The sequence below is a fragment of the Misgurnus anguillicaudatus genome, chromosome 23 (genome assembly GCF_027580225.2).
Source record: "Misgurnus anguillicaudatus chromosome 23, ASM2758022v2, whole genome shotgun sequence".
Taxonomy (NCBI): domain Eukaryota; kingdom Metazoa; phylum Chordata; class Actinopteri; order Cypriniformes; family Cobitidae; genus Misgurnus; species Misgurnus anguillicaudatus.
This window is the reverse complement of record NC_073359.2, coordinates 9,650,655-9,663,526: the sequence shown is the minus strand read 5'-3', so window position 1 is coordinate 9,663,526 and position 12,872 is coordinate 9,650,655. Positions and strand designations below refer to the sequence as shown.

The following is a 12,872-nucleotide window of genomic DNA, read 5'->3' as shown; positions in this document are numbered from 1 at the left end:
AAATCACCTAAACAAACACACCCCTACCCTGATAGAATCTGGACCTCCTTTTGGTAGACCCACCCCACACATACGCAACCAGGCAATATCTGTTAGTAGACACACACCTTAAGGGCTCATTATAGTCGTGCGTAGGTCCTACGGCGTAGGGTCCGCGTCGGTTTTCATTTATACTTTTGTGTCGTCGTCCGCGTCGACGTGCAAACACACGCGCGACCGCTGGTGGACAGTATCCAAGCGTGTAACCACAGTAGCAGCGCGACCGTCAGAGAAGAAGAAACCGGGCAAGTTTACCCACAAACGAAGAAGAAACAGCAACTTGTTGTGTATGTTTTGAGAAGACCAGCAATGATGGAAGTAAATAAACAGCGACTTTTGATGCAGTTTGAGTTAAATCACTCCTCAACTTGGTTCATCTTTGTTTTCACCGTCACAAACGGAAATACCTATGACGCAGTTTTTTTTTTTACCTGACGGGAGGGTTTCTGGTGGACCAATCACAGCGCTTGCGGTCCGCGTAGAACTGACGCGCTGTTAAAAATTTTGCGAGGTGCGCGTCAGGCTACGCAGAGCTATGCACAGGCTACGGATAGCCTACGCCGTAGAACCTACGCATGACTATAAATCGCCCTTTACTGCTGATTGGCTACAAGTGTGTTTTGGTACTCGGCCCGACTGAAAATCATGCACCCCGCCTTTAAAAGAGATGTAAATTAAACATATTCAGAATATGTGCAGAATATTTAGAATCATCAAACTCTTTATGATGGTCAATTCTAACTAGAGATGCACCGATACAATTTTCTGTGCCAGTACTGATATTTGATTACCTAGAATGACATCTACCTTTACGATAGTTTTGCTTTTCACTCCTTGTTTCAAATTATGATGTCGTGAAATCCTAGAAATGTGGAGCGTACGAATTGCAATACTGTTGTCATTGTCACCCAATTAAAAATAATCACACTGTATGAGTTCGGATGCATTTTACGCCCCTTTTAATTTCCAGAATATAGCCGTTTTAATAATCGGCTGATATCGGATAGTGGGGAAATTGCTGATACTGATTATAGGCAGATATATCTGTGCATTCCTATTTCTAAAACTGGTGTTGTTTCAGATCTGTCAGTGGTCCACTGTTTAAGGTACGTGTTATTCGATTGTGCACTTGACCATCAATATATAAATGGTTAGTATGTGTTTTGACCCTTACCACAGGCACGCATCATTGAGTTCATGTGTATCTCTCTGTTGTTAGTAACCTCCTCTTTGTCATCTAAAAATCTTCAGTCTGAATCCTTTGTCAATGAAGCATCCATGGATGAACTCCTCGCATTGTAAATCAGACACAGCCTAACTCTCTCTCTCTCTCTCTCTGCCTGTCTCTCTTTGTGTTCCCTAGTGGGCACCCCATATTACATGTCTCCCGAGCGGATACACGAAAACGGATATAACTTCAAATCTGACATCTGGTCGCTAGGCTGCCTGCTCTATGAGGTAAAGTATAAAAAGCAATCCCATCACCCCCCCCCAATCTTCAGCACCGTTCCTCTTCTTTTGTGAGACGCAATCAGACACCCCGACTTCAACCACGCAGCCCGTCGTGAAAATTACAGCATGGGTTTGTAGTCGGAGGTAAATGTTTCCTGCATAGGAAACCTGGAGTGTGTCGCAAAGCCGACGGGGAAATTCGCTTGACGTTTACATGTGTTTTAGATAACATGCGCTACTCGCAATCCAAAATGATACTGACTGCTTCGATGAGCCTTTAATAACGTACACTTCCCGAAGACACAGTGCACTTAGATCCAATACGATCCTAACGTTTCTCAGTCTAAATTTTAAATTAAGTTTGCTTATTTGGTCCTACTTTCACCTAAACCCCTTACTTTACTAGGTTACCCGTAATCTTAAATGAATAGTCTACTCATTTTCAATATTGAAATATGTTGTTGCCTTGACTGGGAATTGTTGATGCATCCCTCTATCATCTGTGTGCGTGCACGTAAGCGCTGGAGCGCGCTGCGACGCTTCGATAGCATTTAGCTTAGCCCCATTCATTCAATGGTACCAATCAGAGATAAAGTTAGAAGTGACCAAACACATCAACGTTCTTCCCATTTAAGACGAGCAGCTATACGAGCAAGCTTGGTGGTACAAAATAAAACGCAGCGGATTTAAAAGAGGAACTATATTTTATGGCGTAATAGCACTTTTGGGAGTACTTCGACTCGCCTGAAAAGTCCGCTCCCCTTCTCACTCTCATAATGGGAGAGGGAGGGTGTTACTGCGCCGAGTCGAACTACTCCCAAAAGTGCTATTACGCCATAAAATATAGTTCCTCTTTTAAATCCACTTAGAAAAGCGCTACGTTTTATTTTGTACCACCCAACTTGCTCGTATAACTACTCGTCTTAAATAGGAAAAACGTTGATGTGTTTGGTCACTTCTGGCTTTGTCTCTGAGTGGTACCATTGAATGAATGGGGCTAAGCTAAATGCTATCGAAGCGTCGCAGCGCGCTCCAGCGCTTACGTGCACGCACACAGATGATAGAGGGATGTATCAACAATTCTTAGTTAAGGTAATAACATATTTTAATATTGAAAATGAGTAGACTATTCCTTTAACCTTTAGGTTCTTGCGTAACAACGATCTTAACAACGAAAGCATTTTCATGCTTTAACCCGAAACGAGGGCCACCTGGAATCATCCGCAGCAATCTGTAAATGACACAATGCTTAAACCCACGGGACGTGCTTGCCACCAAAAACTGGTGTATAAACACACACGCGTGCAGGCACAGATTCACACTCACGCTGTGCGGAAATAGACACATTGTTAGTCCAGCACTCGTTCTATCCCATGAATCCCCCTGAGTGTTTTTTCCTTTTTTTTTTTTGGCGAGGGGGGCAGCTTACCAGTAGCTACACCTCCCACAGTGCCTGGGGCTGAAAAACAACCATCTGAGTTCACCGCTGCTTGGAGACAGTGTTTCTTGGCACTAATTAGTCTCCCATAATGCACCAGGCCCATCAGTGTGATCAGGCCGCCCTGCTTAGCAGTGGCCACGGGTCAGCCAAGTGTGGGGAGAAGGCAAACGGGGAACAGTTGTGATCTCTTAAGCTTCTGTCGAAGCCAGGCCCGGCCTCGGCCTCGAACAGATCTCTGCTGTCGCCCTGTGGTACACGAAGACTTTCATCTTGTCTCGCTGCCAGCGGGTCACGTGACCTGTGGGGGGTGGCTGGGAAGGTGATGAATTGACATCTGTTTGAGTGACAGATCTGATAATCGGCAAACCCGCCGGCGGTTGGTGTGATGTTGCAACCCGGAGGAAAAATTCGTTGCTCAGAAACCTTTCTTTATTAGCTTGGGATACTTAATGAAGTTCTCAGGTTTTTTTTCACATTTTAGCATCAACTTCGTCTTAGATGTCTTTTTAAATGAGACAGTTGATTTATATTACAGCAGTGGTTCTCAAACTGGGGTTGCCAAATAATGCTGGGGGGCCCTAGTTGTATAAAATACATTAATTTATCAAAAATTCAACACCTCAGAAAAATATTGCTGCATAGCTCTACATTGTATAATTACATATGTTTTGTTTAATTAAATTTTTTTAAATTTGAGATGTTTTATGTCATGAATTGACATAATCCCTTTTGCAAAGGGATGCACCCTTCCAAAAGGGGTGGGCACGTGCTATAAAATAAATAGTGGCAGCATATCTTAGATAATTCTGTAAAATTAATTACAAAAATTATTTAAAATTCACATTAAAATCTCTAAATTGCAGAATTTGGCTTTACTCTCAAATTCAAATCAGAATTAGCTAATGACTTAAGATATAGATATGTGTGTGTATAAAGATTGCACGTTTCATAATTTATTTCGTTGTCGGACAGTCGAAAGCTAGCTGCAATGCTCCACCGCACACTCTTGACATCTTGCATTGATCTCCATTGATCTATTTTGCGCGAAAGGTCTATAGGTGTGCATGTAATTCCTTTATTCTGAGAGCATGAATCTTTTAGTCGATCTGTTGTGGGGGTCACGGGGCCTCGATTGAAAATCATCAATACCTGTGCATTCTTCTCCATCTGCATCTGCCATTCCGTTTGATGCCCACACTCTCGGTTGGAGCTCATCTGGTCAGCTGATGGGGCCGCCCGCCTCGCGATGAAGCGCAGGGGTGCGGGACAAGGCCAGAGACGGGGTTGGATCCCAAACGGCCCTCGCGGCAGACGGGACACACGCTCTCCGCGTGCATCTCTCAATAAGACCGCACTGTATAACGTGGTCCATCTGCATTATTGACGGCTCTCTACACCGTAGAGGAAATGTGTGGTTGTGTTTTAAACTGAGGGTCTTGTTTACGTGTTGGGTAAGATTTTGGTTATTCAGCAGAGCTGTAGCAAGTAAATTTAAATTACTGAAATTTTATAGTAAGTTTAATGTTGTTCACTAAAAACTTTCTTAGTAATTTCGTAGCCTGCGAGTCGAGGAAAATGCAGTAGACATCTGTGATTATGAATACTTTACCAGGGCTTGACAACATCAATCATCCACTGCAATTCGTTTAGCTGACTTTTCATTTTTATAGCTAGGTAATAGCGATATATTTAGTATAGCTCAATAATAGAGAGTTGGGTTACACTTTATTTTAAGGCGTCACTGTTACATTGTAATTATATATTTAAGTACCAAGTAATAATCATCAACAACATGTACTTACTGTAGGGTTAGGGTTAGGAATAGTTGCATGTAATTACGCATAATTAACTGTTATTACTATAATAATTACATGTAACATGTGTAACAAAGACGCCGTAAAATAAAGTGTTACCAAGAGTTGCATTAGCAGCACAAAAGGTCATGGATTCGAACACACATACTGATAAAATGTATACTGTAGGAAGCTTTGGATAAAAGTGTCTGTCAAATGCATAAATATTAATGAATTGCATCAGGAAGTAGTGTTTAGTAAATTTGCCACCTAGTAGACATATTTGAATACGAAGCAATATTAAATTTCCAACTACCAGACACAGGGACACTTCACTATTTAAATTTTGACTCTTCTGTAGTTACATCATGTACTAAGATCGACGGACAATTAAAAGTTCATATTTTTTTCTAGGCAAATATGGCCAGGAACTATACTCTCATTCTGGCATAATAATCAAAGACTTTGCTGCCGTAAGTAATGATATTACGCAGCAGCCGAAGATAGTCCCCTGCTATTGAAAGTAACAAAGGGGACTATTTTCGGGCACTGCGTAATATAATTGCGCATCCTGCAGCCATGTTACGGCAGCAAAGTCCTTGATTATTACGGCAGAATGAGAGTATAGTTCCTAGCCATATCTGCCTAGAAAATCACAACTTTTAATTTTCCGTCAGTCTTGGTACACTATGTAACTACAGAAAAGTCGATTTTTAAATAGGAAAAATATCGAAACGCTTCGGTAATTTTAGCGCGATGCTAATGGTCTAATCAGATAGATTATGCTAAGCTATGCTAAAAGTGGTACCGGCAAACCCGGAGAACAGCTGAATGGATTCCAAAACCGTAAAAATCAAATATTTAACTCCAAGGGAGCAGTGTTAATTTCGTTGATGAAGACGATGACGAAAAATATTCGTCAACGAACCTTTTTCACAGACGAAAACTGAATAAAAACTAAATAACAGTCAGATATGATGACGAAGACTGTAACGAAATATAACTGACACTTTAGTCAACAAATAAAAATAAGACGACAATGTTAGGGAGGGACGAATGGAGAAGAGATCCAATCAGAGCTACTCATTTTGCGGGACAAGTTGTGAAGAAATCCAATCAAAGCGAATCGTTGAGGGTAGGTTGATTTATGCAGGCAGCAGAGGCATTTTAAAAACCCGCGACAAAGTTCGTTTTCACAACAGGTTGTTTACATTATACTTAGTTTTACAGTCTTAGTTACCCAGCTTTGGCTGATGTCAGTTGACTTCGCTCGTTAGCAACACGCTAACGTTTTGAGGTACACCCGGTCTGAAGACATGTCTCATTGACAACAAAAATGTCAGAGCTAACGTCTAATCTGGTCACGCTTAAAATATTACAACAAGACTGCCTGTAAAGACGACTCATCCAGAAATACATGCGAAGGTAAGCATACACGCTAAGGTTATTTTATCAGATAAACCACCGTGTTTTCGCTAAACTTGGAATAACAGAAACTAAAGGAATACACGTCTGAACTGTATTGATTGCATTGGATTGTCTGAATTAATACTGAGTATAAATATTCAGTGTCCTCAAATTGAATGAAATGTGTAAAGTTACTATTATAGTAGATGTTGTGCCGTTACATGACTGGACAAAGTGCGTGCGTGTCTGTCTGTTGTGCTCTCGTGTGTCTGTGTGTGCATGTCATTCAAAGAAAATGCATATCTTTTTCTGGGACCATGTATATTTTTTTGGTAGAGCGAGTCTTATGCTTATTTTATGTGAGATTATCTTTTGTGAGAAAGCCAGGGTCAGTGTTTTTGACATTAAAGGAATAGTCTACTCATTTTCAATATTAAAATATGTTATTACCTTAACTAAGAATTGTTGATACATCCCTCTATCATCTGTGTGCGTGCACGTAAGCGCTGGAGTGTGCTGCGACGCTTCGATAGCATTTAGCTTAGCCCCATTCATTCAATGGTACCATTTAGAGATAAAGTTAGAAGTGACCAAACACATCAACGTTTTTCCTATTTAAGACGAGTAGTTATACGAGCAAGTTTGGTGGTACAAAATAAAACGTGGCGCTTTTCTGGGCGGATTTAAAAGAGGAACTATATTTTATGGCGTAATAGCACTTTTGGGAGTACTTTGACTTGCCTGAAAAGTCCGCTCCCCTTCTCACTCTCATAATGGGAGAGGGAGGGTGTTACTGCGCCGAGTCGAAGTACTCCCAAAAGTGCTATTACGCCATAAAATATAGTTCCTCTTTTAAATCCGCTTAGAAAAGCGCTACGTTTTATTTTATAACTACTCGTCTTAAATAGGAAAAACGTTGATGTGTTTGGTCACTTCTAACTTTATCTCTAAATGGTACAATTGAATGAATGGGGCTAAGCTAAATGCTATCGAAGCGTCGCAGCACGCTCCAGCGCTTACGTGCACGCACACAGATGATAGAGGGATGTATCAACAATTCTTAGTTAAGGTAATAACATATTTTAATATTGAAAATGAGTAGACTATTCCTTTAAGAAAAAAATAAAATGCGTGTTTTTTACAACAACCATTAAATCTGTGTCTGTATTGCATATTCAAACCTTACCATTCCATAACAGACTGAGGATACTTCCAATGACTAAAAAACTTAAGACTAGATTAAGACTAAAACTAAAAGATTTCAGATGACTAAAATAAGACTAAAACTAAATTGTGTGTTATCCAAAAGATTAAGACTAAATCAGAATTTGCTGCCAAAATTAACACTGCAAGGAAGCTAAAAATGAGCATTTAAAAAAAAGTGGTGTCCCTTTAAGAAGATTTTTTTGTAGGTCTATTAGTCTACTAATCTCGCGCTAGGACAGTCGGTTTTGGTGTTAAGTTTTATGGCGCTGAAAATGAAAGGGTCGTCTCGGGTGACCCAAATGGCCCTCACGGTGTCCTCACCGTTTCCTCTCCGCCATGTCTCTAGTCTCTATTAAAGACAGACAGAGTTCATATTGGTGGATCTCTGTGCTCTTGGTCTGGCCTGGCCTTTTGAAGTCCTCCTAAACCCCTTCTTAATAGCCGTTCTTGAAGGTGTTTCGGATTTATGTCTGCATAAATAAGAGGCAGAGACCGTTGCATCTGCCTTCATCACAAAAACACGATGCCTGGCTTCCTGCTCAACGTTTTACAATTAAAACCGTGAAGTCACAGTCGCCGTTTACGACCATGTGTTTCGAGTATAGCCGACGACGCTGGGAGATGAGAAGCGAATCGGCTCTGTAATAGATTAACACGAGAGCTAAAAGTAAACAGAGTAGCATGCATCACAAGGCGTTGCATTTTTGATACGTGCCGCAAATGATATTCTTTCATGAAAAAAGAATGCTTAGTGTACAGTGTGAGAGATAAGATTTTTTATATATTTAATTCGTGCAGGTTTTTTCATAGCAAGCATCCTTCCAGACGTTTGAGCTGATTCAACTCGCTTATTCAAATATAGATTACCTGGTATACCTTGGTGTTTTCTCACTACGCATCTCAGATTTTAATTTGATAGCTTAGTGAATTAATTCGGCCCAGACGTGTACAGCTGCGGAATACTCATGTTCTTTAAAGACGCTGCGTACGGGAACGCCGGAGTCTCCGAAGGACTCTTAACATTCCGACGAGCTACCTCGCCCGTGTTTTGCTAATGATGCATAAAACCGAGGAGCGTCTGCACACTCATTCAGCAAATTTACAAACATAACACGCGTCTGAAACTTTTCGGAGTTTCGATTCACAGAGAGGCGATTTTGTCTTTTTTGTTGTTGTTGAAGAGAAAAACCCAGCTTAATCATCACTGTCTGTGTGAATCTCTCTCTGTGTGTGTGTTTTTGTCTCGGGTATGTGTGTGTGCCAGTTGTCACGCTTAGAATATGGATTCATATTTAATTGTGTTCCCTCCTTTTGCCTGCGCCTCCATTTGATTAATATATCATTAAAGAAGAGTGCAAGAAAGATGAGTGAGATGAAATAATGATGGTTCTCTTGCGCTTGAACACCAGACGCCCTCTATCCCGACTCCTGAGAGTTACGCAGGACCTCTGTTATAAATTACCATGCAAAGAGTTTGACGAAGAAGAAAGCTCAATAATAATTACGCTAATAGATAGCTCTTCTCTACGGATTGAGACCTTCAGGCCTGACGTGATTGAATACAGTTTTTGCTTCGCAAGCTTGCGTATGAATTGCATTCTTAGAGAATCGTTTTTAGGTTTGGCTTTTCAACTACCGTCATAGTGGAGTGACAACTCCAAGAGTGAGCTATTAATAATCCAACATGGATATTTGAACATATGTGGCCTTGTGTGAGAAATCCAGGCTAAAGTCTCATAATCTAATGATACATCAAAGTTCACATTGATTTCAATTTTTGACATGAGCTTACTCAGGCAGTATTAAAGATATCAAGGTTATATTTTTACATACAGTACTGTGCAAACGTCTTAGGCCCACCAGCAAACTTGTTGTTTTAGAAGTTTTAACTCTTTCACCGCCAGCATTTTTTTTAAAAAGTTGCCAGCCAGCGCCAGCGTTTTTCATGATTTTCACAAAAGTTTTAATGCCTTCCAGAAAATGTTTTTCTTCAAATATATAAACATACAATATACCAAATGAAAGAACAGACCCTCTGCTTTCAAACAAATAAAACTGTTTTATCCTACCTTCAGTAGTTCTTTTATAATCAGCTTTTGAATATGGGTAGGTTTCTGCAAAAACACCACATTTTGAGCAAAAAGCAAAGATAATTCCATTTTTGTGACGGACTTTTCATTGAGATCGCAACAAACACGGACATGCAGCCACTTGCCATAGGGCAATACTTCCGGTATTAAAAAGTTGCGGAAGGGGATTATCCACCTAGTGGATAATAGCGGTATTGCAGAAAGATGGAAATACTCGTCATTGGCGGGGAAGCGTTTTCTCTTGATTGACGAGATAAGTCGTCAATGGCGGGGAAAGAGTTAATGTCCATCTATTATTGTTTATCTATTTTATTAAGATACAAACAGAAAATACAGGAAATATGTAAAAAAAACATTTTTTTAAACTAAATGTTTTCTTTAGGCATCGTCTGTGTTTAGTGTGACCTCCCTTGGCACTAAACACATCTTGAGCGTTTTTGAGCAGAATGAAGTAAAAATACTAATTTATTTAAAATTAGAAATTAGGATTTAACCTCTATGAAAAGCACCCCCACGCTGGCCCAAACCAAAATTTATTTAAGATAAAAATTAAAAAAGTTAGAGAGGCTGAAATACATTGTAATAAATTTGCATAACATCTAATTTAATACTAAAAATCTTAATGATAAATATGTGTGTGAAACCTAGAAATGCAATGATGCCAAAGCCACAAGTCTGAAGAAGTTATGTTTTACGTTTGAGGTCAATAGGCCCAAAAATGAGCTTCTTGCAGGCTAGTGCCTTTTCTAGGTGCCAAATTTAACAGCGTGTCAGATCTACGCGGACCGCAAGCGCTGTGATTGGTCCACCAGAACCTCTCCCATCAGGTAAAAAAAACTGCGTCATGGGTATTTCCGTTTGCGACGGTGAAAACAAAGAATGGCTAAGTTGAGGAGTGATTTAACTCAAACTGCAACAAAAGTCGCTGTTTATTTACTTCCATCATTGCTGGTCTTTTCAAATTATACACAAGAAGTTGCTGTTTCTTCTTCGTTTGTGGCTTAACTTGCAAAGCTTCTTCTTCTTTGGCGTTCGCGGTGCTACTGTGGTTACACGCGTGGTTACTGCCTACCAGCGGCCTGCGCGCGTGTTTGCACGATGACGCAAAAGTATAAATGAAAACCGACGCGGAACCTACGCCGTCGCGGCTACGCCGTAGGACCTACGCATGACTATAACGAGCCCTTTAGTTTACATGCATACACGTTCGTTCTTATTATTATTTATCCTTATGTTAGCGTATAAAATTCCGTTTCCACACCAGGAAATTAAACGTCACACAAAGATCGTTGGATTCGTTATCTAATTGGCTACACGTTCTGGCTATCAGTATTTTTCATGAAGTCATTGGAGGAACAAGCGAGCCAGATGGCATCACAATATTTTACAGCGCTGTTTGGATATTATGTATTATACTCCCGCCTACTTTTTAAAACAAAGTTTGAACGCGGGTTTGAATGCGAGTGTAATCTCATATACACTGTTACGACATACATAATCCTCAGATTGTATATTATATTTTATAACAAGACGTTCATGCAAAATCTGATGTAAACAATAACAGTATATCTATATTTAACCGATTATACGCATTTGTGGACAAAAATGGTCATTGGATGTATTTTATAAGACGGTTTTAAAGAGTTATTCACACATCTGAAACAGACTGGATTCGATTCGCGATCGTTATATCAACACAAAGATAAGGAGTCCCGTTTATATTTTGCATGTTGTCATCTGGACTTCTTTAACAAAATACTACATTTATGATGCTAGAGCATTTGTATTTAGACCTTTTAAACGATGTATAGTAATGTTAATATTATTCATGTTTGTAGACAGTAGGCTATATAGATATTGTTAGCAGCATAAAAAATAAACTGACGTCATCCCGCACCCGAGCTAGTGCGTGTCGAGAGGTTAATTTTATTTAGGTTTAAGAGATCCTGCAGTTTCCTGCTATTGCTCAAGTGGAAGGGGAGTTTACCCTAAACACTTTAAACTTCAGTTTACATTTTTATACAGTTTTAAATACTACATACACATTTCCTGTATTTTTTGGATGTATTCTATTAAAGAGACCGAGAAACAATTATATATGATCACTATAACATTGCAAAAACAACAAATATAATTGTGGCATGGTGGCCTAAGACTTTTTTCCATACTGTATGTAAATCACAAAAAATGACTTTAGGGTTTTCACAGACAGGGTCACATGTACATGTGTGATGTCCCCTCGCTTCTGTGTTTGTATACTAGTGTGGAGTACGTTTCTGGTCTAACACATACAATACATACATCTAGTAGCAAGCCATAGCTGTGCGCTACTGTGTTTTTCCTTCCTGTCTGGGCGACAATACGTGTTTACGACGACTTAGTCGTTTTCTGTGGCTGCATGCGTAAGTGATTGCTACGGGTGTCTGTGTCAGCGCACTTATGTGTTTGTGGTCGAGATTCTGTTTAAGTATGTTCCCCCTGAGCTCCCATGTCTGTGTGTGCGTTTTTCTTTTGTGTGTGCATGCGAGTGTGTAAACGCGCGTGTCTTTTGCCACCGTTGCACCGGTAGTCGGAGCCCCGCAGACAGACAGCAGGCCAGCGTGGTGCTGGGTGGACTCCTCTGGAATACCAATGAGGAGAGCTGCTGGGCTCCGGGGGTCAGGGAGCAAGTCAATCATCTTGCCCATCGCCTGGGCGCCCCGAATCAAATTAGCCTGAAAAATTCAGGGGCCGGGAGCACGGGGCGAGCAGCTGTCAGGGCCAAGAGCGCCCAGGCACTAATGAACCAGATGAATAGTGCAAAAACTCCAAAATAAAAACAGGACAGTTGACATTTTTCATATGTCAGAAGCAGAAGATGCATGAAAATATGGTGGTCCTTGTTTAACCCTTTGCTGGCTACAGATGCCTCCCACCCCTGACCCCCCTCTGCGGCCCTACACACACACACACACACACACACACACACACACACACACACATATAAACCAGACAGCCCATTCCTCCTCCATCCACAGGTACATGAGACATAAACAATCAAAGCCACAGTTACATTTGCATTTTGCTAAGTGGCTTGCTATGGTAGTGCGTCACAATTATCCCGGGAAGTCTTCGCAAGAGCAACGGCACGCTGCAGAGACAGATGTTGCCATGAAACTACACTATAGATATCATTTTGGTAAAGAAACAAAGAACTTCCCATCATTGTTGAGCTTTGATTTTTCCCCCATTGTGAGTATGTGAAAGGGCAGCTAAAATACACGTACAAAAAGCAGTCTGACCGAACCATACTTGTCCATGGCATCCATTACTGTCACACACACACACATGCTTCCCATCATTTTTACAAATGGAGGGATTATGAATATGAAGTCAGTTTTATATTGCTTTATCATAATCCTATAACATTATCAAAGCATCACTTTCAAGACTGAATGGGAAGAC

At 40.5% G+C, this 12,872-nt stretch overlaps 1 protein-coding gene across 1 annotated transcript in view; it reads left to right on the top strand.

Annotated features, from left to right (window-relative positions):
* The window catches only part of nek7 (NIMA-related kinase 7), a 94,025-nt gene that overhangs the window by 69,706 nt on the left and 11,447 nt on the right, over positions 1 to 12,872 (top strand). Inside the window, exon 8 of the mRNA XM_073861613.1 lies at positions 1,403 to 1,497. Coding sequence (XP_073717714.1) covers positions 1,403 to 1,497 — 95 coding nt within the window. The remainder of the gene's footprint in view (positions 1 to 1,402; positions 1,498 to 12,872) is intronic.